The 27931-nt window shown below is 54.7% G+C and overlaps 2 protein-coding genes across 4 annotated transcripts; one reads left to right on the top strand and one right to left on the bottom strand.

The window, feature by feature from the left end:
- Positions 1-65: 65 nt before the first annotated feature.
- ANKRD52 (ankyrin repeat domain 52) lies at positions 66-17479 on the bottom strand. Of its 2 annotated transcripts, none has more exons than XM_054507009.2 (28): positions 17289-17479; positions 16884-16967; positions 16333-16411; positions 16045-16115; positions 14788-14988; positions 14148-14235; positions 13864-14006; positions 13366-13578; positions 13006-13084; positions 12585-12699; positions 12319-12401; positions 12092-12209; positions 11832-11900; positions 11553-11693; positions 11396-11476; positions 9911-10022; positions 9644-9715; positions 9149-9350; positions 8796-8883; positions 8602-8719; positions 7785-8004; positions 7495-7582; positions 7300-7383; positions 7043-7188; positions 6734-6816; positions 6442-6563; positions 6170-6261; positions 66-5726 (listed from the first exon to the last, which is right to left on the bottom strand). In XM_054507009.2, the coding sequence occupies exons 1-28, from the start codon at positions 17313-17315 to the stop codon at positions 5476-5478; spliced, it is 3270 nt and encodes a 1089-aa protein (XP_054362984.1). In that variant the 5' UTR covers positions 17316-17479; the 3' UTR covers positions 66-5475. The 2 variants fall into 2 exon arrangements, with proteins under 2 accessions (XP_054362984.1, XP_045729159.1); XM_045873203.3 differs by having other exon boundaries at positions 6442-6524; positions 17289-17473.
- A 5706-nt stretch (positions 17480-23185) lies between these two features.
- COQ10A (coenzyme Q10A) lies at positions 23186-27250 on the top strand. Of its 2 annotated transcripts, none has more exons than XM_045873201.3 (5): positions 23186-23705; positions 24260-24406; positions 25197-25389; positions 26040-26141; positions 26444-27250. In XM_045873201.3, the coding sequence occupies exons 1-5, from the start codon at positions 23572-23574 to the stop codon at positions 26609-26611; spliced, it is 744 nt and encodes a 247-aa protein (XP_045729157.1). In that variant the 5' UTR covers positions 23186-23571; the 3' UTR covers positions 26612-27250. The 2 variants fall into 2 exon arrangements, with proteins under 2 accessions (XP_045729157.1, XP_045729158.1); XM_045873202.3 differs by lacking the exon at positions 23186-23705 and adding an exon at positions 23725-23839.
- The last annotated feature ends 681 nt before the right edge of the window (positions 27251-27931 follow it).

The raw sequence follows: 27931 nt of genomic DNA, 5'->3' as shown, positions 1-27931 counted from the left end.
GTGGAAAGGCGTCCGGGTTGCCCTTCCTTCCCCCCAACCACAGGAATGGAGGCGGGACACAGGGCCAGTAGGAGCAATAGGATTTTAATAAACAGAACCCATCCCAAAGCCATGACTACGACAGTTGTACTTGCACCAAAACAGCATAGAAAACCAGGATGTGGTGGGAGGAGGGCTCAAAGCAGGTGGGGGCGGGGGGAGAGGACATGAGCAGGGGCCTGGAGGGTGCAGGGTGCATCCATCTGCAGGGAGAGCATTGTGCTTTAGCCCAGGGAGGTGGGGGAAGGGTGGGGCAAATGCACCGCAAGGTCCCCACTTTTTCCTGCTGCCCTCAGCACCCTGGGGATACAGGCATCTGGGCAGATCTGCCCTTTATTGCTGCCCACCAGCATTAAACACCCCCGACCCCAACACTAGCACCACAGGCGGATCCGGGGCAGGGAGAAGGGCGGGAACGGGAAAATTGCTTAGAGAAAGATTCGACTAGAATCCAGTGAATTGTGCTCAGTTCTCTTTACTTCCTACAACCGAGTACATGGGTCACGGGGTGGAGGGTGCGACAGGACATGAAACATGCCCCTCGGTGCCCCCAACACACCCCTGCACACAGGATGGTGGTGTCTGCAGCATCACAGGTCATGCAGGGCACGGGGAAGGGGGGGTCCACACACACAGAGACGCCCACAGCGGGTACCAGACAGAGAACACCCCTGAATATACACAGCTGTACACAGGGAACCCCCAGGTCCCCAACCCAACCCTCTCCCCTGTCTTGCCGTCCCCCAGGCCGGAGGAACTGTATTGCTTTGAGAGAGCCGCCCTGGGGGCCGCTCTGCCAGGCACCCTCCCCTCCCCTCCCCTCCCCTCCCCTCCCCCCCACGCCCATTTTGGCACATCTGCAAGACACGCGGCAGCGAGAGTAGGCACCCTCCCTCCCAGGCTTCTGTGGCTTGGAGTTGAGGAAGGGGGTAGGAGACTTAGTCCTCCATCTTGCCCCTAGCCCTTCCCAAACCCCTACCAAACCCACTGCAGCCAGAACCCACCCCCACCCCCCGAAACACACACATACAAAGCTGAGCTATCCAGGAATACAGGGGAACAAGGAGATTGTCCGGGACAGGAGCGGAGGCAGTCGGGGGAGAAAGGACTGGAAGCAGAGACCCCACCCTGGTGTGGGGGTAAGACTGGCACAACAGCTACTTTAGTGCAATTGGAGAGGGTGCCCAGAGTGAGGGATGGAGATGGGAGGGGAAGGCTCTCCCCGACTTCCCTGGAGCGGGGCAAAGCCAGGCTCCCCAGGGAAAGGGCCTAGCAGGAGCGAGCGAGGGCCAAGGGCAGATGCTCTCGTCACCCGCCACCCCCTGCCCTCCCAAATGCAGTGACAGTGTCCCCCTCACACCTAAGTGGGCAACAGCAGCCTCGGAGTCAGTACCTTCAAGTAATTCATAGAACAGACCCTCCCCACCCCAGCTTCCTCCCATCTCTGGGATTTGGTCGCTTCTCTAGGGTTGGGTCGGGGGAGGAGGGAGTTCCCAGGTCAGGCCCTTCCCTCTCCACCTCCCTCTTCCCAGACCACTGGGCTTGGTCCTCAAAGATTCCTTGCCTCCGCCCCTTGCCCAACCTGGGTCAAGGCCACGGAGGGCTGGAGCCACCACAATTCGAAGGGAAGGGGCTGCCTTTGCTCCTTATCCCTCCTTCTTAAAAGGTAGGGTTCAAACTAGGCGGGATGGGGCCCCATACTGGTTTGCCCCAGGAGGAGGGCTTCTGGGCTAGGGTCTGTAAGGCTATTTTCCTTTGCGGTGGGAAGGGGAGGTGGGGATGAACACGGGGTGTGGGGAGAGGGGGAGAAATGGCGGAGAGGGACGGAGGAAGGGGCCTCTCTGCTGGAGCGCAGTCGCTGGAGTCATCCGGACAAAGAAACACTCCTGTGCACAAGACACAGAGTGGGCCTGCTCCCAGCCCCTCCAGCCAGGGCCCACCCTCACCTCTCGGGGTCCCTTCCAAGACCCCAGAGGAGGTTTCAGGGGTACAGCTGCAGAACCGTTCACTCTGGCCCCACGCCCCCCACCCCACCTCCAGCCTCTCCTCCCCTTCTAGGTCCGGGGAGTAAGAAGGTGCTCGGGTGGGCAGACAGCGGTGGAAACAGTATTGAGTTTTCCTTTGGTTACATATTGAAGGCAAAGGTGAGCTGGACTTACAGTCAAAACGGATAGGGATGAGGAAGGAAGAGGGGCCATGCTGGGGTTGGAGAGGGAGGTAGGCCCTCCTCAGCCCCTCCACCCCAAGGAACACATGTCTAAGTGGGGTGGCAGTCCCTCAGTCTCATCTCTCCCACCCCCCACAGCACCAAACAGAAGGAGAAGCCCCCTCCCCCAGGGGCTGCTCCCCACCCCAACCTGGGCTGTACATTCAGTGGTTTTCAGCAGTCCTATGGCTCAGGGGGCCACAGCGGGGGAGGTGGCCCGTCAGTCTCAGTTGGACAGTGGCAGTGACCCGGGTCTGTTGGCCCATCCTGGGACCCACAGTTTGTGCCATTTGTTTTTCTGAAGGATAGTACACAACCCTACCAAAGCCACCGCCCAATCAGAAACGTCTCCCCAAAAATCAGAAACTAAAAACTGGCTCTTTTCAACTCGCCCTCTGATTCACAAGCCTGTTTCCCTGTCTCCTATGTAGCCCTCGCTCTGTCTCCTTTGCTGGGACCTGGGGCTGCTCCCAGGGTCCTCATGTAAAATAGGCCTTTTCTCAAAAGTGCTTATTACTTGAAGCAAGTGCTTTAGAGCTGCGGTGGGGAGAGGGGGAGGGAAGAGGGAGGGCGAAGGGAAGGAGGTGTTTCCTCCCCACCCTACCCCCTTAAGATTGGGGGGCATTCTGCCTGTTTTATTTCTCCACACCCGTTTAAGTCAAAGAGGTTTAAAAAAAAAAAAATCTTAACATTAAAATAAATATGCAGTGGCCATGAGAATGGTCAAAACACTTCAAAAAACACTAGGGGCTGGGGAGCCCGGGGTGGGGTGTGGGATTTCCTTTGGCATAAGGAGAGGAGGCTGCGCGTCCTCCACGCCCCCTCACAGCCACACGAGGAGGGCCGAGGATCCCCCCGGCCTACCCCAGCACTGCTGACCATGTGCTGAAGGGGCAGCAGGGGAAGAGGCAGCCACCAGAAATCTCATCTAGCAAAACAATGGGGCTCCTGACAAATACTCAGGTTCTTCCTGTCATCGCCAAACATCGCCTGATAAAGGAGAACACGACTGATACCCCGAGAGTCTTCTCTGGAGGACCCACCGCTCTGCTCCCCCTGCCCCCCATCACCTAATTCCCAGCACCAAAATGAGAGGGAGGGGATGGAATGGGAAGATTTCAGGAGAGCGAGCTGAAGTTAGGGGCAAGCTTTGCAGAACCAGCAGGGTTGGGGGCGGGGGGCTGCAGCCCTTAAGAGAGGTCACATTGATTGTCGTATAGGGGAGGACAGGGCGTGAAGGGAGGTGGGCAAGAGGGGCGTCGCAAGGCCCTTTGGCTTTGAAAACAAACCTAAAAACTAAAAGCTGCACAATCCTTCTCACCAATAATGGTCATTTGGAAGCTTTGAAATGGTTTAGGAACTGAGGGTTGGGGGAAGCAAGACACAGACAGACGGGATAGAGAGAGACCATAACAAAAAAAATAAGGACTTGGACAAACACCCCAGGCTTCAGGGAACCAGCATGAGGTATGGTTAAGGGTATCTGGTAGGGAGGGAGGGGTCCCTGGGATGCCCCCCCTCTCCCCTCAGCCCCTCCTTGGCGAAGGCGGCAAGACTTGCAGGGGACACAACTGAAAAGTGGGTGAGGTCGTGAACAAAGCAAGCGTGGGTGGGGGAAGGAGACTGAGGGCTCCCCCAGGCGGGGCGGAACCCTGTACTGTGTAAACGAAGCCTGTCCAGTTCTCAGGGGACAATACTGATGGCAGCCAAACTGGGCAAGGATGCACTGTGGGGGTGGAGGGGGCATGACCTCTATTCAAGTTCTGTGTCTTGGCCCCTGGCTGAGGTATTGAGTGTGAGGAAGGGAACACTGGGCTATGGGAGTGGATCCAACTGTCCAGGAGGCTTAGCTGGGAGATGGATGGACAGGGCGTTGGAAGGGACCAGGGCCAAATTCAATGCTACATTTAGAGAGAAAACTGCCCCCTCCTCACTCTGGCCCAGTTTGGCTTTTGGGGATCTTCTCAGTGCAGCCCCTAGCTCAATCCCATCTCTCCCCACGGCCGGGAGGACAGGGACCAAGCCTCAGCGTGTGTATTCATCGCTCCCTAGGTCAGAGCTTCATCCTCACACCGGAGGGGAAGCTGGGGTCCCGAGTAGCCACGGTCCCTAGTCTGCCCTGCCCCTCCCACCATCTTTGGCTTCAGATCAGGAGTGACTGGGGGCAGTGGGTACTCTTGGACATAACGGACAGTGGGGGCACAGAGGAACTATGGGTTTGGGGGGGGGCACAGGAGGAAGAACATGGTCCTTCCCTCCCCACACATGCAAACACATGCCTGAAACACACAGGACATACTGGGGCTGTGGTTTTGAAATGGGCAGGAAATTAATTTGTTTCTTCCCCTAAAGGATAAAATGCTTACTTAAAAATTCATGACAAGCCTCAAAGTTAAGGGAGAGGGGAGCCAGGGAGGGAATGGCCACAGGCTCTGCCCTCCCAAAAGAAGTTAAAAGAAAGAAGCAAGGTTAAAGTGCGTGGTTAGGGGGCCAGGCCGGGGGTGGAAGGGAGTCAGGGAGGAGGAGCAGGCTGTGGGGGCAGAACCAGCCCTTGATTTGCATATGAGGAGCCAGGGAGAGTGCAGGATCGGGGCCCAGGTACAGTAGTTGCCGCTTCAAGTGTTCTGCATTTGAACTTGAGGGGTGACGGGTACAGAAGTGGGGGAAAGCTCCAGGCCCCAGTGCTAAATACCCTCCCCCCTCATCCACTAGCTGCCCCTGAAGGGGGAGGGGACACCCCCAGAGTGCTCACACAGTACCAGAAATTAAGGCTTCTCACTGCTGCGGGGATGGAGGGGCCAGCCGAGCAGGGAGGCAGTGATGGGTATGGAAGAAGAGGAGGGATCTGCCTGGCAGTAGGGGCAGGCGGAGGGGGACGCAGAGAGGAGAGGCAAAGGGGGGGGGGGGGGAGTTGGCAGCAGAAAGGGGGAACTGAGAGATGGGGTAAAAGAGAGGGTAGCCAGGCATTTAGCAATCATTTGGGGACACTTGGCAGAAGGGGTTGCCCTGGGGGTGCCAAGGGCCTGGGGTGCTCCCTGTCAGTCCCAGACCCCTGCCAGGCCAGGATGGTGTGGCAAAGGGGTGAGCAGCTGCTCCCCAGTGCTTCCCCCCCCTCCGTCCCCCCCACCCAGTCGTGTTCTCCTTTAAAGTGCCCTAAATGTATAGACTTTTTCTAAATAAATAGAATAAGGTATCAAGCCACCGGCAGGGGGAGGGACACTGAAGGGGGGCTACTCCGAGTAGCAGCCGTCTAACCCGATGGCGCCGTGCCGCTCCTGGCTGTAGGGGCAGGAGGCCCCGTGGGGCAGGGCGCCACAGCCACCCACCGTCTTGGCCGCCGCAATGCCGCAGTTCTTGAGCAGGCTGAAGCTGAAAGGACTGACGGCGTCCTTGGGTGGGAAAGGCTTCATGGTGGAGAGGATCAAGGCCAGGCAGTCTGCCACATCTTTGTTGGGGGCGCAGGCCAGCGCTGGGGTGTGACCTGCAGGGCAGAGGGGGAGAACTGAGGCACGGGGTCCTGCATCCCCAGGTCCCCACCCACTTTCCCCCAGGCCCTGAGCTCTCATCTGAGGAGGGGAGCCGAGGCAGACAAGCACCCAGCGCCGTCAGAATCCAAGGTTGACCAGGGCCAGGCGGGGGGTGGTGACAGGCAGACTGTCAGAGTGTGGGGTAAAGGGCAGAGCACAGGGGACACAAGGCTGGGAGGCTGAGGTGTGTGGGAGGTCTTCCTGAGGAGCCTGCTGGCTCCACCTAGTTCTGTCAGACTGCCCTCAGAGACTAGCGTATTGGTATTGGGTCCCTGCTCTGAAGAGTTCCCCTGGGGAAAAAAAAACCCCAGTTTATAGCAAGGTTAAGAAGTCACCTCCTGAAGAATGTCCCTGACCCCAAACCCGGGAGAGGCGGGGGGCTCTGGACCCCACCCACCTTCTTCATCCACAGCCAGCACTGTGGCCCCACGACTCAGCAGGGCCTGCACCACAGAAGCTAGACCGTTCCGGGCAGCAATGTGGAGTGGCCTTGGAAGAAAGGAAAAAGGAGCGAGAAGTCAGCGGGGTCCGCTGCCCTTCCACACCCAGCCGGAGTAGCACGAGTGCTGAACAAATACTCTGAGTTCCAGAGAACCCCTGGAAGGCAGGTGGCTCTTTCCTCACCCACCTGCCTCCCCCAGCCAGGAGCCCCCTTCCCCAGGCACTCACATCTGCAGCGCACTGTTGGTAGCATTGATAAGGCCAAGGTCTTGGGTTTCTGCCAGGATCATGAGGGCACATTTCTCATGGCCCTGAGGGAGAGGAACAGAGATGGAGTGGAAGCAGACAGGCTGCAGAGCGGGAGTTGGGGAAGGGGGAAGGGAGGACAAAGAGCTGCACAGGCTGGACAATGCCGATGGCCACTCCAGTCCACCCTCCAGCTGGGCAGCCACCCCCCCGCCCCGCCCCCGTCAAGCCCTGCTCCTTGTGCGGCCCTCGCCACCACCGATCCAGACCATACCTTGCTACAAGCCAAGTGGAGGGCAGTGTTCTTGTTCTCATCCAGCACAGTAAGGTCTGCCTTCCCTCGATACAGCAGAAATTCTGCAAGAGAGAGGGGGAGGAGGACTAACGCCTGCCGTCCAGGGCAGCAATCCTCACGGCTGCTGGCCCTCCCGCCTGCGTACACTTTGCGGGCCACCTGCAGAGGATGAGCTGTCCAAAGACATGCCTCCTGCTTCCTGAGCCCCGCCACGGGCAGGGCTGCCCCATCCTGCAGAGACCCAAGGGGAGAGGGCAGCCCCCGCCCCCACGGCCGGCCCCTACACACCCACAGCAGCGGTCTGGCCGTTCTCGGCCGCCGTCATGAGCGCGGTGCGGCCAGTGTGGTCCGTGGCGTTCACCTCGGCTTCATGCTGCAGCAGCAGCCGGAGCCCAGATACGTTGTCCGCGAAGGCAGCGGCGTGAAGGGGGGTCCTGGCGGGAGGGGCGGGGTGTCAGGGCAGAGTGAAAAGGGAAAGCTTGTTCGCCTGAGCGGAAAGAGGCCGGAGGCCATCGAGCCTTCTCCCTAAGCCTTCCGCCACTCACCGTCCTTTGGCATCGCGGCTGTTCACAATCTTGGCACCCAGAGCTCCCAGCAGCATCTCTGTGGTGCTGTCCTGGTTATTAATTCTGGGGGAAGAGAAAGGGTCAGCAGGAAGAACAAGGGGAACGGAATGCCTGTCCTAAGCCCCAGTCACAGACAGACCCTCAGGCGGGGCTGAGGCGGAGGAAGGGACTTACACTGCACAGTGCAAAGGAGTGAAGGGGTTTCCCTCCAGGTATGAAAACGGGCTGTGTTCAAGTAACAACTCCAGACAATCTTCATGTCCTGAGCAGGAGAAAGGAAGAGCAGGGGCGGGGAGAGGGACAATGACCACCTCTGTCCGGTGCCATCTCCGGACACTCCACTTCCAGAGCCAGCTTGACCCGGGTCCCTCCCTCACACCCACGGGGCCTCAGTCTCTGTTCTGCTCTGCCCTCCCCCACGCCGCACCCCCACTCCCGCGCCCACCAAGGCCCCAGGCCCGCACCAGTGTAGGAGGCCCAGTGCATGGGCGAGTATCCACTGTAATCCACGCCAGCATCCAGGGGGTCCGTGGAGAGGGCGGCCTGCAGCAGGGTCCGCAGCACGGCAGTGTGGCCGCAGGCTGAGGCCAGGTGAATGGGGGTGCGGCCCTTGAAGTCTCGGCACAGCACAAATGCATCGTGGTCCAGCAGGGCGGCCAGGCAGTCCTCGCAGCCAGTCACTGCCTGTGGGTGACGCGATGGTGTGAGGGAGGGTGCAGGGCCACTCCCTGCCCAACGGCCAGTCGCCGGAGCTCCCCCCAGAATGAGAACCATTTCCAGGGCGCCCATCCTCATCTTTACAATGACTCTGAGTGTTAGTAATCAGCATCTCCTGCCTCCATCCTCTCTATGCCAACAGACAACCAGAATGGCAAGAGCTGATTCTGGCACTGTGGAGTAGGGGACAAATGGCAGTGTTGGAGGACTAAGGGATCGAAGCATCCCCTGGGGATGAGGAGACAGCTTGAGGCCAGGTGATGGTGGAGAAGGCCTGAGACAGTGGCATCATTAGCCAGTGGGCCAGGATAAGGGTCTGGGTATCCTGGAGCAGGGTCTGGGTAGTGAGCATGTGGCTGTATGAGATTACAAAGCAAGGGAATCAGGGAGATCTGCTACGGATGTCAAGTACTCATCCTGGAGCAAACACAGTAAGGCCCAATAAGACCCTGGGCACAAAATACTGGCCCACCTGCTAGACAATCTGCTGTCCTACTGCTGATGGGTCCTGTGCTCCCATGTCCAGGCCTGTCTGTGAGCAGCCCCACCCAGGAGGTCACTCACCCCACGGTGGAGGGCAGTGCGGCCCCGGAGGTCAGCAGCATCAGCTGTGGATCCTTTCTCTAGCAGCAGATGGACACAATCCACGTGGCCATTCATGATGGCCAGCATCAGTGGGGTTCTACAGAGGGGGCAGGAGAAAGGTGAGGGCCCGCAGGGACAGGAAAAGCTGCATCCTGCCCCTGGCCCACACTCACTGTCCATAGGCATCCATGACATCTGTGATGTCAGCTCGTTCCCCACTGTCGATCAGCAAGTGCAGGGAATCAGTGTGGCCAGAGGCAGCTAGGAGTAAAGGGTCTGTGTCAGGGTACGGTCAAGGGGAAGGAGGCAGCCAGGTCAAGCATAAAGGACTCAAGGGTGATGACGGGAAGACCTGGGGGGGCAGGCCGAAGTCTTGGGAGATAGGAAGGCATGAATCAGGACGTGAAGTTTCCATTCTCCTTGCCCTGCTCCACTCCCAACCCTAACCCCATTCAGGAGGGATCTGGGACCAGTCTCCAAGGCCTGGTGTGGCAAGGGGAGGGAAGAGCATGACAGGCGTACTAACCAGCAGCGTGCAGGGGCGTCCACTTGCGTTTGCGCTCCTTGATGAGTGCAGAGGCGCCATGGGCCGTAAGCACCTCCACACACTCAGTAGAGCCTCGCTCAGTGGCCAGGAAGAGCGCGGTCCGGCCCTTGTGGTCCCTTACATCCAGATTCACCAGCGTCTCAGCCAGTGTCTTCAGGGCTTCACAGTGACCATTGTAGGCCTGGAGGCGGGGTGGGGGTGGGGGGGCAGGAAACCAATGAGTACAGCTTGGGACACTGCCCCCACTCTGCTCTTGGGCCCAATGGGGAAACTCCAGCGGCAGTCCTCCCCAGGAGTTCTCGGGCCCCTCAGGCTCTCAACCTGCACCATGCCCACCCCTCCCGAGACCACTGCCTGCTTGCCACATCCCCACAAGAAGGCAGAAGCCAGGACAGAGTCACAGTGCTCCCGCCTGCGTGTGGGCCCGGGGCAGGGAGGGACAAGGAAGGCAGGGGGAAAGGACTGAGGACTCACAGCTAAGTGCAAAGGGCTGACTGGAATGGTGCTCTCCACATCCTCCAGGCAGTTAAAGGACATTTCCAAGAGCTGCAATGGACAGGAAAGTAGGGGCTGAGGTTCTCAAACTCCTAAGATGTTATCCCCCATCCCTCCCCACAGTAATCCCCTAAGCTCCTGGAGCTAGAGACATCTGAGTCAACCACCCCTTGGTTTCAGAATCCACAAAGGTGCCTGCGTGCCCTGCCCCTGCTTCCTCTGCTCCAGGCCAGACCCCACACATACCAGTTCGAGGTTCTGTCTGTTGCCGTAGGCGGCTGCATAGTGCACGGCTGTGTAGCCCTGCCTGTCCCGCAGGGAGGGGTCTGCACCGTTATCCAGTAAGAACTCCAGACAGCTGGGGGACAGGGGCACACTGTGAGGCAGGGACAGGCCCAGCTGGGGAGGAGCCGGTTGTGGGAAGAGCAGAGGACAGGGGCAAGGGAGCCCCTCCAGGCCTCGCTGGCCAACACCCATCCTCTGCTCTACGGAGGCTACCTCCTGCCCATTCGACCCTGGCTCCAGACCTGCCACCTCCTTCACATCACCCCTGAACTACTCTGGCTTCAGTGCCTTCCTTTATCCTTGGAATGCTCTCCTAGAGAACCTAGAGCACAATTATCAGTTATCAATCTGCTGATCAACATTTTCTGCCCACCTCTAGACACGATGACGTCCTGCCTTCTCCTTCCGACCCATTTAAAGAAGTCCTACTCATCTCACACTCGCTCCCAGCCTCCTCCCCTCTATGGGGCCTTCCCCAACTTTCCCTGAGGTGCCTCTTCCTCTGTACTCCCTTGGCACCCTTCTTAGTAGGGTCAGCTTAGAAGTACTAGCAGTAATAGTAATATTTAGCACTTACTACGTGTCAAGCATTGTTCTAAGCACTTCATGTGTATGAAACCATTCAGTCCACATTATGATCCTATGGTCCTATTCTGATTCCTACCATGGTTAAGGAAATTGAGGCACAGAGAGGTTAAGTTATGAAAGGTCACACAGTTGAGTTCCTTCGATTGTAATTATCCTTCTTTAAAAAAAATGATCCTTTCATTTCGGAACACCTGTAGATTTACAGAAAGACTGTGAAAATAGTCTAGAGTTCCCATGTACTCTGCACCATTCTCTGTGTTGTTAACATCTTATGTTAGAACGCATAAGTGCCCTTTCATTTACATTTCCCAACAGATTATGAGTTTCAAAGGGCAGAAATTTGGGGTAATTCATCTTTTTTTTTTTTTTTAGAGAGGAAAGGGGGAGGAGCAGCGAGAAAGGAAGAGAGAGATTCTCAAGCAGGCTCCAAGCCCAGCACCGAGCTCGACGCGGGGCTCGATTTCATGACCCTGAGATCCTGACCTGAGCCCCGAATTCAAGAGGCGGATGCTTAACTGACTGAGCCACCCAGGCGCCCCAAGGGTTAATTCATCTTTTACCCTCGGTACCTAGCACAGTACTTAGCACCTAGTAAGGAAATCCTCATTTAATTCTTACGGAATGGAATAGGTAATGGCTTGGAGCGCTTAGCTCTTCTGATCCTCTCAGGAAGACCATCCGTTCCCTGAGGAAGGAAGCGGGTCCCATACTTCTGTTCTGACCACAGTACTCGGTCCGGGACTAAGCTCGCTCCAATCGCCCCGCCAGCGGGCCAGCTGCGAGCCGCGGCGGCGAGCGCCAGGGCCCGAGCGGACACCGCTGGGCAGGCAGAGCCCGGGGCCCGGCCCGGCTACTCACAAGAAGGCCTCCTTCCTGCGGGACTCCTTCAGCGGCTCATCCTCTTCAGCGTCGTGGCTGGCAGGTGAGTGGGCTTCGGCTCTGCAGCACAGACAGTGAGGTCGGGGGAGGCCCGGGGGAGTGAGTGGGGCGGAGAAGCAGAGCGGGGGGCTCTCACCTCCTGTAGGTGTCAGAGGCAGCGGCGTAGTGCAGCGGAGAGCAGCCTTTACAGTCGGCCTCGTTGACGCCCGCGCCCGCCGTCACCAGCGTGACCGCACACTGGTAGCTGCCGTTGGCGGCTGCGTAGTGCAGGGCCGTCCTGCGGCGAAGGCAAGGAGGGTGGGCGGAAGAGCCGGGGCCCCGGAGCTGCTCTGTAATACTGTCCCCGCTTCGTCCCCGCCACCGTCCATCTGTCTTACCCGGCATCCCCCACGCCTCCCCCTGCGTACCGACCCACCTTCCAAACTTGTCTCTCCTCCTCAAGTCAGCTCCACTGCTCAACAGCAAATTAAGACATTCAACGTTCCTAAAAGGAAAGAGGATGAGGGTTAAGAGAGCGAGAGCCTCAAGGAGAAGCCACAGGCACAGGGAGGGGCAGAGGAAGGACGGCGCCGGACAGCCCTTTCCGCCGTGACAGGGGGAGACATCTGGGCAGCAGAGAAGGGCCCACACCCTTGGCCAGATCTCTTCTCAGCGCCTGGGAGGGAGAGAACTTACCCTCCAGAAGCAGCAGCATGAAGACAGGTGCGGCCAAGGTTGTCAGGCGTATTGATGTCAAACCCAGCTGAAAGCACGTGCTCATTGCTGAGTGAAGACACAATGCTGTACAGCTGACCTGCGGGGCCAGAACAGCCACGGATCCCATCTGAGGGCCCTGAGCAGAGTGGGGCGAGGCCCTGACCCGCCTGCACACCTGCCCAACCCCCCAACCGGTCAGCACATACCTGAGGAAAGAAGCTTACGACAACAGTCAGAGAATCCAAAGAGAACAGCTAAGTGCAGAGGGAACATGTCGTGAATGCCGCGCCTGGGGAGAAGTTGAGGCACTCAGTCCTTAGGTCCAGGAGAGACCAGTTATAGACCTCTTTTCTGTGGGCCCCCCAGCAGCCCAGGAGACAGCGAGGTTTGGCAAGCTTCCTTTCGGCGAGCTTCTTTGTGCCTCCATGTTTGACGTGAGCAGCCTGTACAGACCCGAGGGGCCCCGACTCACCGGGCGGTATCCGCGCCATTGGTCATGAGGGTGCTGATGAGCAGCTCGTGTCCGTAGCGAGCAGCCACGTGCAGTGGCGTGTTCCCAAATTTGTCGGCACAATCAATCTCGCTGCCTGAGAGGGGAGACACACGAACTCAGGCCAACCTTAGGCTCCAGACCACTCACACTAGCTAGCTACCGGGGGAGTGCTTGTTACGTGCCATGCCCCAGGCTAAGCTTTCCACAGGTGTTATCTTGTTTGTAAGTCTTAGGGGACGGGCCAGGCAGACCAGGGCCATTTCCACAGGTGCCTTGCTCAGAGCTCCAGGTGCCCATCCTCACTGGAAGGTGGTGTGGGAGGTGGAATCAGGACACAAAGGGGCTTCTAGGGATGAGTTCTCTGGGGGAGAGGAGAGCACAAAGTCTCCCGAGTCCATACCATTCTGGATGAGGATCTGGGAGCGGGTGAAACGACCATGGATGGCAGCCATGTGCAGAGGACTTTTCCCTTCCTTGCTCTGTGAAAATATGGCAAATTTTTTTTTTTTTTTTCCAGTGCAAGGCACTGAGAAGGCCCTGTTCCCCCTTCGAAAGGACACATCTCTGAGGACGGACTGGTCTTGGGGATATCTGCTCAGCCCACACTCTCCTGGGTCCCTGGCAAGGTCTGATCAACCCAGAAAGCAAATGGACAATTCCCCAGAGTTATCCAGAGGGGAAGATATGGTCAGGAACCCCAAAGCCAGGTTTCTCTCCCAGGACTCCCAGAGCCAGGCTGCGGCCTCATCCCTTCAGGCACCTGGTAGTTGACATCAGCCCCGTTATTGACCAACAGCTCCAAGCAGAGAGCGCCATTGGTGGAGACTGCAGCCACATGCAGTGGCGTGAAGCCCTTGTCATTCGGCTGGTTGACATTGGCTCCTGCATTCACCAGCTCAATAGCCACAGCATCCTGGCCCAGGTAGCAGGCGATGTGCAAAGCTGTGTTTCCAAAAGCGTTGGGCTCATCGATCTGGATTTCCAGGGGTGCAGGTAAGGGCATAGGGAGGTATCAGTTTAAATAAAATGGAAGCCGGCACAGATAGGCTAGAGACTCCCAGAATTCCAACAACCGCCCAAGACACCCCAGGTTCCTGACTCAACAGTCTGAGCCTATTCCTTATAGCAAGCATTATTCACCACGTCTCACTGTATCCTGCCGACCTCCCCAAACCACTCCAACCATCCCAGCACGCTTCTGTCTCCACACACAGACTCTGACCTCCACCTCCCTGCCCGTAGTGCCCGGCCCCCTGACCTCAGCCCCCATCCGGAGCAGGTACTTCACCACTTCAATCTGGCCACTGGCTGCAGCTGTGTGGAGTAGCCCATAGCCCTTGCGGTCCTTGCAGCCGAGGTCAGCGCCCCGTGCCACCAGCAGTTTCAGGACCTCCAAATGCCCTAGGAAGAGCGAGAAGGCTCTCAAGGGGGTGGAGGGTGAACTGAGACCCCAAGCGCCTCTCTCCAAAGGCTGCAACCCCCATCCGTGCCTTAGAAGTCCTAACTGTCAAATTCTTCCTCTTTCCACGAACCCTTTCTCACCTAGAAAAGCTGCCCAGTGCAGAGGCTGCCGCTCCTTTTTGTCACAGACATTCAGGCTGGCTCCCTTGTTCAGGAGCAGATTCACCGTCTGTATCAGGAGATGAAAGACACCTGTTCAGAGCCAGGTTCATGCTTTCAATGTACCTAAGGGCAGAAGCCTCAGTTCCTGAAAAGGCTGAGGCAGCCACATGGCTTTGTTCTTGAACAGAACAATCTGGAGAACTAGAGGGAACAGAGGAAGCAGACAGTAAGAAGGAGATCCCATATAGATTTGGAAGTTTGAAGGAAACTCAAGGGAGTCTCTTCATATGACCTGGTGGTTCTTAAATTCTTTTGAAAAATCTTCTAACACATTTTGAAAAACATGGACACTCGCTCCAGAAAAAGGCATGTACACACACATTTTCCAGGCAACTTCAGACAGTTTACCTTGGACTTCCAAAGTCCAAGTCAAGAATTTCAATCTAACCCAACCATTCCTTTGGTGCTTGGGCCCAAGTGTCTATACAGTCATCCAGGCCGCTGCTCCCCAGACCTGAGGGCCCAGAAGCAGAGGAAGGTGAGTGGGGTGGGGTGGGGTGGGAAGGGAAGGGAAGGAAGGGACAGGACTGGGCTGGGTATGGGCTGGAGCAGTCCTCACCTCTAGATGCCCACTATGCACGGCGTGGTGCAGGGCACTGCGCCCACTCCTGTCAGCCACGTTGAGGCTACTCAACAGGGGTGCCAGAGCCTCAGCACACTTGGTGGCCCGGTTGGCGGCAGCCACGTGCAGCGGGGTCTGCCACAGCTTGTCCCGGGCATTCACATCTGCTGAATGTGCCAGCAGCAGGCCCAGCACCTTCTGTTACGGAGCAGGGGACAGGAGAGAAGCCAGAGGGGAAGGAGGAGGTAAAACAAATAGTGGAGGGAAGAACCGGTCAGCATGGCACATGTAGCCCCATCCCCTCAAGCCCCCAGCACAGAGTCTCTTCTCGTTTTTCCAACATACGTAGCCTCTTAACGCCTCTCAATGCCTACTTCCCATCTTCTGGATCTTCTGAGAGTTTAAAATCTTCCCTACGTTGCTGAGGAAAGCATGGTCCCTTCCTCTTCCTCAAGCCACTCGGTATCACTCCCCAACCCCGACCCTGAAAATCTTCACCCACACATACAGCTCCAACCAAGCAAATCCACATATATAGAGGATCCCAATCCCTCGCTACTTTTCACTAGGAAAAACACACACTCCTGCTACCCTTAATACTCTCCTTCAGTCCTTCCATAGGCACCAAAATCATTTCCATTACTTCAGTAAGCAAACAGATGCTGGTTCCTCTCTAAAACTCAGGCTAAAAGGTCCATCCTAATCACAACCCACCCCATTCCCATTGGCCTTAGTCCCTCCCCCTGGTGGTTGGAGCCAGGGAACTGATGGTCGGTAGAACCAAGAGAGAGGTCTCCTTCCCCGCCTTCCCCGACTCCCCCAGGGTTGATGAACCCAACTGATGAGGCATGTTTGACCTCTGTGTGTCAACTTTCATGCTGCTTGAGGGTCAGGGACGCAACAGATCACTACCCTCAATCCCTCCATCACAAAGTAAGAAATCTCAGTGCGCAGAGGGGGATCAGGCTCCAAGGTGGCCCCCCAGGGACGGATGAGTCACTCAGGCCTGGCAGCAGGGCCCCCTGCAGTCTGCCAGCCCAGTGTTAAGCTCTCCCCTGACGTCACATCAGCTGGCAACACTCAGCCCCCCTTACCAGCCAGTTCCAGGGGTAGGAGGGAGGGGCCAAGTTCTAGTCTCCTGACCTAGGGGTAGACCAGCTTGTAAGCAGACAGCTGAGGCTCTCCCATCCTTAACTTCCACCTTTAACCAACTCATCCTCTTTGAAAGGGTGAAAGGACAGAAGAGGCCGATACCTCATTTCGGGAAGCAGCAGCGCGATGAAGAGGGGTCAGCCACAGTGTGTCCTTAGCATTGACATTAGCACCTGTGGGGATATAATTTCCTCTTTTGGTGGGAGGTGGACAGCAAATGGGGAAGGAAGCCAGTAATCAGGCCAAGGAATACAGATAGAGATGAAGGCTCTCCCGGACCAAGTACCAGAGAACAATTCTTAGATATGAAAAAAAAGAAAAGAAAAGAAAAAAGGCTCTTCCCTCAGGTCCCCTCCCTAGGTGCCACACCTTCCAGCTCCCTACTTTCACCTGACATCAGTAGCAACTGGAGGATGGGGACATCGCCTACGTAGGCAGCAGCATGCAATGGGGTCCGCCTCTCTTGGTCCTGGGGAAGGCAGAAAAGGGCAGCAGTTGTGGTGGAGGGTGAACTATCAAGGACCCCAGCCCAAGTCTTAGAGCTCCAGGCCTTTCCCCACCTCTTCCCATAGGTTCTGCAGCCTCCTAAATCCCTATCCTAGGTCAAAACAAGCACCTAGGGAGGGTGGAGTCAGGGAGTCAGGGGGTCAGGGCCAAGGGGCTGTGAGGCAGTCTCCTTCTTCCAGGAGGGGTGGGGGCGCTGCAGACACTGATGGTTCAGAAGAGAACACCGTTTCTGGGCATCCTCAGCTCCACTGGTCTATGCTTCAAGCCTGACCTGCTCTGCATCTCCAAATGTAGAGCAGGCGCCCATCCCTGGGCAGAAAGAGCTGCGGCCTCATCCGAGCCAAGGAGCCACGGAGCCGCCCCACTGGTTGGGAGGGGTCCAGAACACCAGGGCCCAGATTACTGGCTCCCCATCCTCCCTGATCCCAACTCACCAGTACATTGATGTTCTCCTTCTGCGAGAGGAGGGAACGCACTTCCTCCACATCTCGGCTAAAGATGGCCTGGACCAGGGGCGGCTGCAGGAAGAACCGGCGTTCAGAGAGCGGGCCGGAGCGGAACCAGGGGTGGGGGCGAAGGGGGGGACACCCGGTTTGATGAGGGGCGTCGCTGGAGGGGCTCCGCTCTGGGGTCCTGGCTGCAGGGGACTCCCGCGGCACGTTGGCCGGTCGCCAGGCCCCCAAGGACACCGGCTCGGTTGAGGGGAGCACGGCGTGGGGCGGAGCGGGAGCCGCGGGAGCCCCGGGCTCGGGCCCAGCCTAGGCCTCACATCCCCGGGCTCGCGTGGCGGCGGCGCCGGACCCTGGAAGGAGGAAGCGGGCAAGGACAGGAGGGCTGACCTGGTCCGTGATGCTGAGGATCCCCATGGCCCGGCCCGGGCTCCGTCCGCATCGAGCTCCCGGCGGCGGCGGCGGCGGCTCCACCGGGGACACGGGGCGGCCCAGGCGGCGGCTGCGGCGGCGGCTGCGGGGAGAGCGCGGCCCCGCCTACCGGGGGGCGGGCGAGCGGGAGCCCGCAGCGCTCCCTGGCGGCCGTCCTGGGCCGGGCCGCGGGGCGCTTGCCGCGCAGACGGGCCCGGGCCTGGCGCCCTCCGCCCCGCCCTGGCGCCCGGAACGGCCCCGGCGCCCCCGACCTCGCGCGCTGGTCCCCCGGCTCCCCGAGCCGGCCGCGCTGTGCTCTCCGCTCCAGTCTGGAGGCTCGGGGGTTTTCTCACAAGACGCAAGCGGCAACTCGGGCCTTGGCCCCGCGGCGCCTCCCACCACCCAGCCCACCACAATGCCTCCGCCGGAGCGGACTCCTCCCGTCTGCGCTTACATACCCCCAAATCCGCCTCAGACTTGGGGAAACAGGGGCGTGGAGATCTGGGGGCTGCGTATGGCAACAGCGCCAGAGAGAAGGAAGACGCGTATCTCCACTGGCGGTGACATGAGTTGGGTAGGAAGGAAATAGCGAAAGTGCTCAAACTGCTGAGAGAAATCCCGAAAAGGACTCCCCAGAGGCAGAAAATCCCCACAAAGAGGCTGGGACAGCTGGCAGCTGAGGAAGGCCCCCAAGGCCAGCACGAGGGGCCCTTCCCGAATTCCTAATTACTCCTTTGCGGGGTTAAGGCGGTAGGGTGGCTACACTTTAAGAGGCTCAATGGCTTCTCCCCAGAAAAGGGTGGGGTGCTTTCCCTCCTCCATTGGCGAGGCCGGAGAGCAGCCAATCAGGCAAGATCTGGATGGAGGTCATCCCAGCCCAGAAAAGGAAAAGAGGGAAGAAAACTGGATATTGAAAACTTGGTGCAATTTATAAAAGGTGATTCAGGGTCCTGTTAGAGCTCAGCCACTCAGTATGAGTGTTCTAAGAGGGAACACATTTAGAAGAAGCGTAGCAAGTTGGCCCCCTGTCAAGGCACAGATATAATGAAAGCTCTCCTTTGCTCTCTAACAATCTATGCCCTTCATTGCCTTTGGTATCTTGATTCCCACCAGAATAGATACACAAGACACATACCTGTGCTTTTTCCTGGGGAGAGAAACTGGGAACCAGGGAATGAGGAATGAGAGGGAAAAATACCTATCACTACATACCTTCAATAATTTTTTTTTTAAGGATTTTATTTATTTATTTGACAGAGAGAGACACAGCGAGAGAGGGAACACAAGCAGGGGTGTGGGAGAGGGAGAAGCAGGCTTCCCGCTGAGCAGGGAGCCCAATGTGGGGCTCGATCCCAGGACCCTGGGACCATGACCTGAGCCGAAGGCAGTTGCTTAACAACTGAGCCACCCAGGCACCCACCTTTAATAATTTCTTAACTTTTACCATATTGAAAATAAAATTTACAATATTACTTAAAATTTAACCTCTCGCAAGGAGTCTTACCCTGGTTAACGGGTTCTTTCCCTTTTGTTAGGCTTAACACTTACAAATTAGTTTACACTGTAGCAGTCAGTTTTATTTTTATTTATTTATTTATTTATTTGACAGAGAGAGGCAGCGAAAGAGGGAACACAAGCAGGGGCGAGGAAAGAGGGAGAAGCAGGCCTCCCGCGGAGCAGGGAGCCCGATGCAGATGCGGGGCTCCATCCCAGGACCCCGGGACCATGACCTGAGCCCAAAGCAGACGCTGAACGACTGAGCCACCCAGGGGCCCCTGTAGCAGTCAGTTTTCAATTGCACACCTTTGCGGCTTGTTTCACCTTCCATCTTTGACATACAAGTGTCCAACATTTCAGAATAGATTTTAAACTCCTTCTTTGCCAATCTTCCAACACAGGGCTGTACATTGCTTTGGTTTTGTTTGTTTTCCTATGACAAAAGGATTTTGAGCCCTCCTACGGTAAAGGTATACATTATTCTTTGTAGCTCTCACAGAGCAGGAAGAGGCACTTAACATTTGAGGAGGAGGAGGAGGAAGGTGAGGCTGAAGAAGTAGAAACTGAAGGTAGCTGGGGAGCAGATGGGTATGGGTGTTGGGACATGTTGACTTGACTATTGGACCTTCCAGGAAGGGCTGAGCTAGGATATGGCCCAGAGGATGGGGAAGAGGGGACTACATGGCCTTCACTGCCTGAAATAGCTCTTGGTAACCTGAGGAATTGGAGTCAGGGGTTGAGCTGGGGTCACGTGCCTGGTTCTGGCGTGGGAATAGAGGTGAACAAGCAAAGGTTGCCAGCTGGGTTCTCTGGGCAGCTGGAAGAAGGAGGAAGGGCTAAAGAGTTATTTTTAATATTATTCAGAGCACAGAAAGAGGATTTCCCAGTAGGGAAAAAAAAGGGATATGATGTAGGTAACACAGATACTTCCAAGGTTCAGGGAGATGCACAGGGTTGGGCGGGGTGGGGGAGTATTTAGGCTGGACGTGGTCGCAAAGCCCTTCTATGAAGACAGTCCTGTGAGTCAACTACTGAATTCACATTTGGGTAACTCTATGCAGATAACCTGCCTATTTTTAAGCCTCAGTTTTCATTCTTTTAACAAATGCTGATTGAGGACTCAACCATTATAGAATGCATAGTACAGCACTATACTAACTGGTTTGGAAGTAGCAACTTAGAAGTAATAGTTATGTCTATTTTTATGGAACTTAGAAGAACATACATATACATATGAAACAACTAGAGAATATAGGATACATACTATTTTACATGGCATTATGTGTTTGGGATAATGTTCAGGGATGGGTTCAGTCAAGAGAGGGTCTTCCTCAAGTAGATGCGTTTTGAGTTAGTACCTGAAGGAAGTTATTGATGTAGAATGACGGGGAAATGGCAGGAAATTGGTTGTTCAAGTACGAGGAATGAACTAGGAAAAGTTTAAATGGCAGTAATTAGCTAATCTAATTAGTAAGGGGACAACAAGCAAATTGGCTTGGCAGGCCTATTGTACCTTGGGGATTCTGCAGCAGTTAACTCGGTTAAGGCATAGTGTTAATGAGGTCACAGTTCAGTCATGTATTCTGGTTAATTTCTGTCTTTTATCCAGCCAGATCCTTTCTCCTCATTCTAAGCAGCTATCTCACACTGTAAGCCCTTAGTCAGAGGGAGTGGGTCTGGACAAGAAAGCAGAGTTGGAAAGAGTAAATCTGTCCCTCAAGGTCACATGCCCATCTCAGAGTGGCTCCAGATTACCATCTTTGAACTGGAAAGCGATACTGTATCCTGGTGGTGGGGAAAGGGGTGCTGAGGGAAAAAGAAGAAATGTTAGGAGAGAAAAAGAGGTAAGATCATTCCCCAATCTGGGGCTTCATGTATATATAATATAAATATAAAATACGGATTAAAATGCCTTCTTTTTAAAAATTTTTTAAAAGATTTTATTTATTTATTTATTTTAGTCAGAGAGAGAACGCAAGCACAAGCAGGGGGGGAGCAGCAGGCAGAGGGAGGAGCAGGCTCCCTGCCTAGCAAGGAGCCTGATGTGGGACTGGATCCCAAGAGGCTGGGATCAGGACCCGAGCGGAAGAAAGATGCTTAACCAACTGAGCCACCCAGGCATTCCCCAAAAATGCCGTCCTTAAAAACGTTGAATGTGGGCGCCTGGGTGGCTCAGTTGGTTAAGCGACTGCCTTCGGCTCAGGTCATGATCCTGGAGTCCCAGGATCGAGTCCCGCATCGGGCTCCCTGCTCGGCAGGGAGTCTGCTTCTCCCTCTGACCCTCCCCTGTCTCATGCTCTCTCTCTCTATCTCATTCTCTCTCTCAATTAAATAAATATAATATTAAAAAAAAAAAACAAAAAAACGTTGAATGTAAGGCAGAGTTCAAGGGAGGGCTCTTGCTCTTTGACATTCAAATAAAATAGGCTCAAAATTTAAAGCAATCCAGGGGCACCTGACTGGCTCAGTCGGTAGAGAATCTCAAGGCTGTGAATTCAAGCCCCACGTCGAGGGTAGAGATTACTTTAAAAAATAAAATCTTTTTTTTTTAAGATTTTATTTTTTTTTTAAAGATTTCATTTATTTATTTGACAGAGAGAGGCAGCGAGAGAGGGAACACAAGTAGGGAGAGTGGGAGAGGGAGAAGCAGGCTCCCCGCTGAGCAGGGAGCCTGATGCAGGGCTCGATTCCAGGACCCTGGGATCATGACCTGAGCCAAAGGCAGCCGCTTAACTGACTGAGCCACCCAGGCGCCCCAAGATTTTATTTATTTATTTGTCAGAGAGAGAGAGAGTGCAAGCAGGGGCAACGACAGGCAGAGAGAGAAGCAGGCTCCCCGCTGAGCAAGGAGCCTGATGCGGGACTGGATCCCAGGACCCGAAGGCAGAGCTTAACCGACTGAGCCATCCAGGCATCCCTAAAAATAAAATCTTAAAAAAAAAATTAAATTGGCATTCCTGGGTGGCTCAGTCAGTTAAGAGTCTGCCTTCGGCTCAGGTCATGATTCCAGAGTCACGGGATCAAGCCCCGCGTGAAGCTCCCTGTGGTGGGGGAGTCTGCTTCTCCCTCTCCCTCGTCTCCTCCCCCCCCCCCACTCATGCTCTCACTCTCTCTCTCTCAAATAAATAAATAAAATCTTTAAAAATTAAGTCAATCCATATCCAATGGAAATCCCCCCAAAAATGCCAATCTCAAGGAGGAGTGGGGAGATGGAGGATTTCTGTTTCCAGGGCCCCGTTTCTAGGGAAGCTGTTTCTCTTCCAAACCAATTAGACCCCAAAGGCGACACAGTCTTGAATTACTTTATCCTCCTTCCCCCTTCCACACTTACTCAGACAAAACTTTCCTGAGTGTGGAAATGAGACCACAGATTTAGAACAAAAGCAGAGGAAGGGCTCACACTATAATAGCATAAACATCTCTCAATGCAACAGCAGGCGCCACCGTTTTGTTTTGTTTTTTTTTTAAGATTTTATTTGTTTAGGGATGCCTAGGTGGCTCAGTTGTTAAGTATCTGCCTTGGGCTCAGGTCATGATCCCAGGGTCCCGGAATGGAGTCCAAGAATGGAGGCTTAGCAGGGAGCCACTTCTCCCTCTGCCTCTGCTTCTTTGTCTCTCATGAATAAAATAAAAATAAAATCTTTAAAAAAATTGTTTTTCTTTATTTGAGAGACAGAAAGAGAGCACACAAGCGGGGGGGGGGGAAGGTGAGGGGTGAGGGGGTGGAGGGAAGCTGAGACCCAACTCCTGGAGGGGCTCTATCCCAGGACCCTGGGATCATGACCTAAGCGGAAGGCAGACACTTTACTGACTGAGCCACCCAGGCACCTGAGGCACCACCATTCTTAAAATGGCCTTCCTCTACTGAACCGTGGGAGAATTTCAATGACTTTGGTACCCATCTAGATCCAATCTCTCTTTTTATTTTCCTTTTGTTCTTCTCACTTTTATCAAGAGCATTTTTTTCCCCCTACTTGTATCACGATGGAAAGCAGTACAGTGATATTTCTTTGCCTGGGTTCCCACCCTCAGATCTCACCGTTCATCAAGTGCACACTTGCAGACAAAGACGGTTTTCTCCCCTAAAATTAAGCCTGATTCTTCCCTCTCCCCCACCCCCACTTCTTTCTATAAATATTAAAAGAGAAAACTATGCAAAGTCTTAGCCCAGAGCTTGGAAGATTAATTTCCTTTCTCAAAGATGTATAGTACGAGGCACTATAGAGGATACAAAGATTAATAGAACTTCTAACTCTGAACGAGGAAGAATAAAGGCTCTAAAAGAGACGTTCAGAAGATCAACAGATGTCTGCCGATGACACGCCCACGACACGCCTCTGTGCTTATGTATCAATTCCGTGACCACAGACTCGCCAAGTAGTTCGCCAGGCGATTTCGTTCCTCCTGGACATCTCTGCAGCTTCTCACACATTCACTCCTGCGCCCTTTCTCGCTAGAGGTGTGAGACTACATCTCCCGAAAGGCCGCGTTGTCCCCTTCCTTCCTCCCTCTCCCCGTTCCGAGCCATGGCAACGGCGTGACGTGGGGGTACTGGGAGCTGCGGGAGCAGCGGTCGCGGCTTCAGTTCTAGTCTACCCCGCTGCCCGGGCGGGAGCAGGGCGAGAGGAGCCGGCAGCCCCGAGCCGCTCCTGTCCTCGGGGACCCTGAACCCGCCCGGCGGCCGCTTCCTGCCGCTCTTCCTCGGGAGTGAGGAGGGCGCAGCGGGTGTCACAGCCCAGAGGGCAAGGGAGGGTCGGTCCTGCGCATGGCCTCGGCGGGCGCGCTGCGGCTCCCAGCCGGGACGCGCGCGGCGGCCCAGCGTTGCTGCGGCTTCGCGCTCCGCCCGGGCGCGCGCCCGGCTCCGCCCCCAGGCCCTCCGCGACCGCCGCGACCAATGAGGTGAGAGGGAGGTGCGAGCGTCTGCGCTGCTGGAAAGGGGGTCGCCCGGGGTCGCGAAGTTCCATGGCGGAGGGTTGCAACTCTGGGTGCTGGCGCGGAGTGGGGCGGCAGCGGTCTTATCTACGGGTCTCGTGGTAGAGCTTTGGGGAATGCTTTTGCAAGTGATTCGCGAGGGGAAGTCCCCGGGGTGGGTGCCCAACCACTACTTGCCCCTCTCGGGCGCCCTGGCAACGCCCGGCTTGGCAAGGCCCCAGAGACTGTGATACTTTCTGAGAGTCCTAGCTTTTAACAGTATCGTAGCCCACACTCCAAGGCAACAGCCCCTCGCACGCACCCCACTTTTCCCCATCTCCTCCCCCGGCACTGTTCTCAGCCGCCCTCGACCTTTCGCACTCGTGACTGCCTGGCTAGGGAGCCTGGCGGGCTGCAGCAGGTGCTGGGAGAAACGCTTGTACGGATGACCTTCCTCTGGGATGCACCCCCCCCCTTCACCTGGGAATGGTTGAGGAATACAAAGAATCATGAGGTCCTCTCTCCTTTCCTTTTGTCCTTAGATTTCTGATGTCCTGCAGCCTTTTCTTGCCCCGGGTTGCCCAGGTCTTGGTGGCTGAGGTTGGCTTACCTCCTACGCGTTCCTTCATGGGCTTTGCTGCCCCCTTCACCAACAAGCGAAAAGCTTACTCTGAGCGTAGGATCATGGGGTGAGCATCCTCCCCTGTCCAGCATCCTTCCACATTCCCTTCCTCTCCAAACAAATGACTAAATCCAGGCTAGAATGTAAGGGTAGCAATAGTGGGCAAGATTCATCCCTGGCCATCCCTTTCCCCAGCTATTATTATTGATCCTTTATCCTTCCCTGCCAGTCTTCCAACCTTAATTTCCCCCTTCTTGGTTGCCCTGCATGTGCATTAAGTGAACCCGTGATTAGAATTGGACAATATAAGACGACAGGGTATTATTTCTCTGCTGACCTTTTAAACGTATTTGTGGGCAAGATATAATACTAACACTGAGCACTTGCTACTGCTAGTAGTTGGGCTATTTAAGTGTTTTAGGTAGGTTTTCTCATTTGATCCTCTCAACAGACCTATGAATCAAGTACTATTAACAACTCAGATTTACAGATGAGAAAACGGAGGCACAGGTAATTTACTTAGGACTACATTGTTAGAAAGTTGTAGAGCTAGGATCTGAGTTCTTGTGTGATCACCAGAAAAACTGATAGCCTTTGTTCCCCTTAGATGTTCCCTCTTAGGATCAAAATAGATAGTAAATGCAAAAACGTTCTGTGAACTACAAAACATAACTTTAACATCATGGAAATTTCCATGTTTGCTTTTGGGAAGTCATCCAGGCTTCTTTGGGATCTCTAGTTCTTGAAGGCGAATAGTTTGTGGGCAAAGGCATGGGGGCAGGGAGGGCACCTAGGGCAAGGAGGAACCTGACCCAGCTGGCAGTTCCTTGGCCTTTCTGTCTGATTCCTTCCCTTAGGTACTCAATGCTGGAGATGTACGAAGTGGTGTCCAATGTCCAGGAGTATCGTGAGTTTGTGCCCTGGTGTAAGAAGTCCTTGGTGGTATCCAGCCGCAAAGGTCACCTGAAGGCCCAGTTAGAGGTTGGCTTTCCACCTATTGTGGAACGTTATACCTCTGCTGTTTCCGTGGTCAAACCTCACATGGTCAAGGTGAGGCGCTGGGAGGGATTAATTAGCAAAGTTTTTGTATTCTCTAGCGTTTTTACCTTTAAAGGCTATTTTGGCCTTTGTAATAATTTCACCTCCATGTGTCAAATACTTCCCTAATAAAACATTAGAAGGAAAGGAAAGGAAAACATTTTTCAGTTATTTCTTCTATCTACTATATATACCTACTATACTTTTTTTTTTTCCTTAAGGTTTTATTTATTTATTTGACAGAGAGACAGCAAGAGAGGGAACACAAGCAGGGGGAGTGGGAGAGGGAGAAACAGGCTCCCGCCGAGCAGGGAGCCCGATGCGGGGCTCGATCCCGGATCATGACCTGAGCCGAAGGCAGACACTTAACGACTGACCCACCCAGGCGCCGTTTTTTTTTTTTTTTTTAAAGTATTCATTTATTTGAGAGAGTGTGCAGAGCAAGAGTGAGAGAGCACAAGCAGGGCCAGGGGCAGAGGGAGAGGCAGATTCCCCACGGAGCGGGGAGCCCGATGCAGGGCTCAATCCCAGGACTCTGGGAGCATGACCTGGGTGGAAGGCAGACGCTTAACTGCTGAACCACCCAGGTGCCCCGCCCCCGCCCCCCCCATAGGTTTTATCCCATTGTACTATTATTTAACTAACTCACTGCCCTCTTCTAGGCTGTTTGCACTGATGGTAAGCTCTTCAACCACTTAGAGACCATTTGGCGGTTCAGCCCTGGTATTCCTGCCTACCCCCGAACTTGCACTGTGGACTTTTCGGTGAGTCAGGAGGCTGTGTAGCATAGAGCTACAACTGGGTGGTGAGGGTTGAGCGGAGGTACTATGGAAGTTAAGTATAGCTAGCACTTAGCATTTCCCAAGTCAATGACACTCTCCACAGGTCTGAGCTTACATCAGACTTGTATTCTGTGCTCAGTCCTAAGTAAGGGCTTTTGAGGGAATCTAAGGAACTGGAGGGGGAGGGGAAGAAAAGACATGGAATACTAAGTGTCCTTGTGTTTGGCCAGGGACGATCCAACATGGTCTTGAATAGTTTCTGACTGTCTCTTACCTGTTCCCAGATTTCCTTTGAATTTCGTTCTCTGCTGCACTCCCAGCTGGCCACCATGTTTTTTGATGAGGTTGTCAAGCAGAATGTCGCTGCCTTTGAGCGTCGAGCAGCTACCAAGTTTGGTCCAGAAACAGCCATCCCCCGTGAACTGATGTTCCATGAGGTGCACCAGACTTGAGGCAGGACTGTTCCCTGGCCTCTCCTCTACTCTCCCTCCCAACCCAATTCTCTTATTTATTTCATTTGGCTCCTGCTCCAATCTAAGAGTCTGTGTTCATAATGACGTTCTCCCTCTCACTGCCCCAGAAATTGGGTTACAAGCTGGCTGGAAATGCTGGGGTGGAAAGCCAGGAGGTTATGGAAAGGCTAGGAAATGGTCAGGCTCATCTTGAGAGTCCCACGTGCCTGATGTCTGCAGCCTTCTTACAGTGAATTATAATCAGGACTGTTGGTTGTCTTTGGATCCTGTCAAGGTTCCTTAGTGTCTGACCCGGGGAAGATAGCAACTTTTCTAGGGACTGACTAAGCTGAGCTTTTTCCTCTGACAAGGGTATTGGACAGTAGATAACTGTTGCCTGCCTGAGATGCCTCAGGAAATGCCTGAGATCTGGCCCCAGCTTGAAATCCATATGACCTCACTTTAAGAATATTTCCATGCTGCCTGGTTAGTGGATAGCAAGGAGCTGTCTTAACATCAGCGGCACAGGGGCAAGGAGAAAAAAAGCACTGAAGAGAATTGTACTCTTGGGTTGTACCTTTCTCTTCTACTTGGCTGAGTTTTTATAAAATTTCAATAAATTAATTGTGACAGTGTGAATTTGGCTTTTTTATACTGTGTCTTGGGGGAATGATGTGGATATAGCAGAGTAGAAGGAAGTCATGGCTTCCTTCCTCAGGGGAGCAAAGGTGCAAGAAGGCCTCTTGGACACAGTGTCCCTGCTAACTATAGTAGCACATTCTACAAGCCAGGACCTAGTACCCACTCCCTTGCCTATTTATAGACTTTTTCAGAAGGTCAGTTGCAGCAGGAGTCTCAGGACAGAATAATCTGGCCTCATATCTACCATATAGCTGATGGTCTTCGGACCACTTCTTTATTTTGAGGACTTCCTTAAAAGAGACTGCAAAGAAGAGGCATTCCACATGGTACTAGAGCCCTCTAGTGGCTCAGGTCCAGAGCTAGCAGTCCTCCTCTGTTTGCCCTTGGTACGGTTTGTTCTTTTCACCCAGTGGGCTGCATGCACCAGTTTCCCCGGATTAGTCACATAAGCAGTTGTGAGGTCTCAGCTACGGTCCTTGAGTGTTCTATCCTACAACAAAATTAGGAAGGATGGGGGGCTAAAGGTCAAGGACTTCTAACCCTAAGCAAAAACAGAACTCTCCTTTGGAAATTTCACAGGGACCCGGTCTTATTAGGGTAAATGAATGTCAAACCCACCGAAAGATAAAGGGATGTACAGGATAACTTAGAACCCACTTAGTCCAGGATCTTGCTAGC

This window comes from Mirounga angustirostris, unplaced genomic scaffold (assembly GCF_029215605.1).
Source record: "Mirounga angustirostris isolate CCGP_5_RB_7025 unplaced genomic scaffold, mMirAng1.0.hap1 SCAF_5, whole genome shotgun sequence".
Lineage (NCBI taxonomy): Eukaryota > Metazoa > Chordata > Mammalia > Carnivora > Phocidae > Mirounga > Mirounga angustirostris.
The sequence above is the reverse complement of the archived record's forward strand: the minus strand, read 5'-3'. Positions and strand labels throughout refer to the sequence as shown.

What these genes read in the sequence shown, in the direction of transcription:
- COQ10A (XM_045873201.3), top strand. Translation starts at nt 23,572, where the DNA reads ATGGCCTCGGCGGGCGCGCTGCGGCTCCCAGCCGGGACGCGCGCGGCG. An exon ending in CGACCGCCGCGACCAATGAG is followed by an intron (nt 23,706 to 24,259) that starts GTGAGAGGGAGG and finishes TTTTGTCCTTAG; the next exon opens with ATTTCTGATGTCCTGCAGCC. An exon ending in TCTGAGCGTAGGATCATGGG is followed by an intron (nt 24,407 to 25,196) that starts GTGAGCATCCTC and finishes TCCTTCCCTTAG; the next exon opens with GTACTCAATGCTGGAGATGT.
- ANKRD52 (XM_054507009.2), bottom strand. Translation starts at nt 17,315, where the DNA reads ATGGGGATCCTCAGCATCACGGACCAG. An exon ending in CATGCTGCTGCTTCTGGAGG is followed by an intron (nt 11,901 to 12,091) that starts GTAAGTTCTCTC and finishes CTTTCCTTTTAG; the next exon opens with GAACGTTGAATGTCTTAATT. An exon ending in AGGAGAGACAAGTTTGGAAG is followed by an intron (nt 11,694 to 11,831) that starts GTGGGTCGGTAC and finishes CCTTCGCCGCAG; the next exon opens with GACGGCCCTGCACTACGCAG.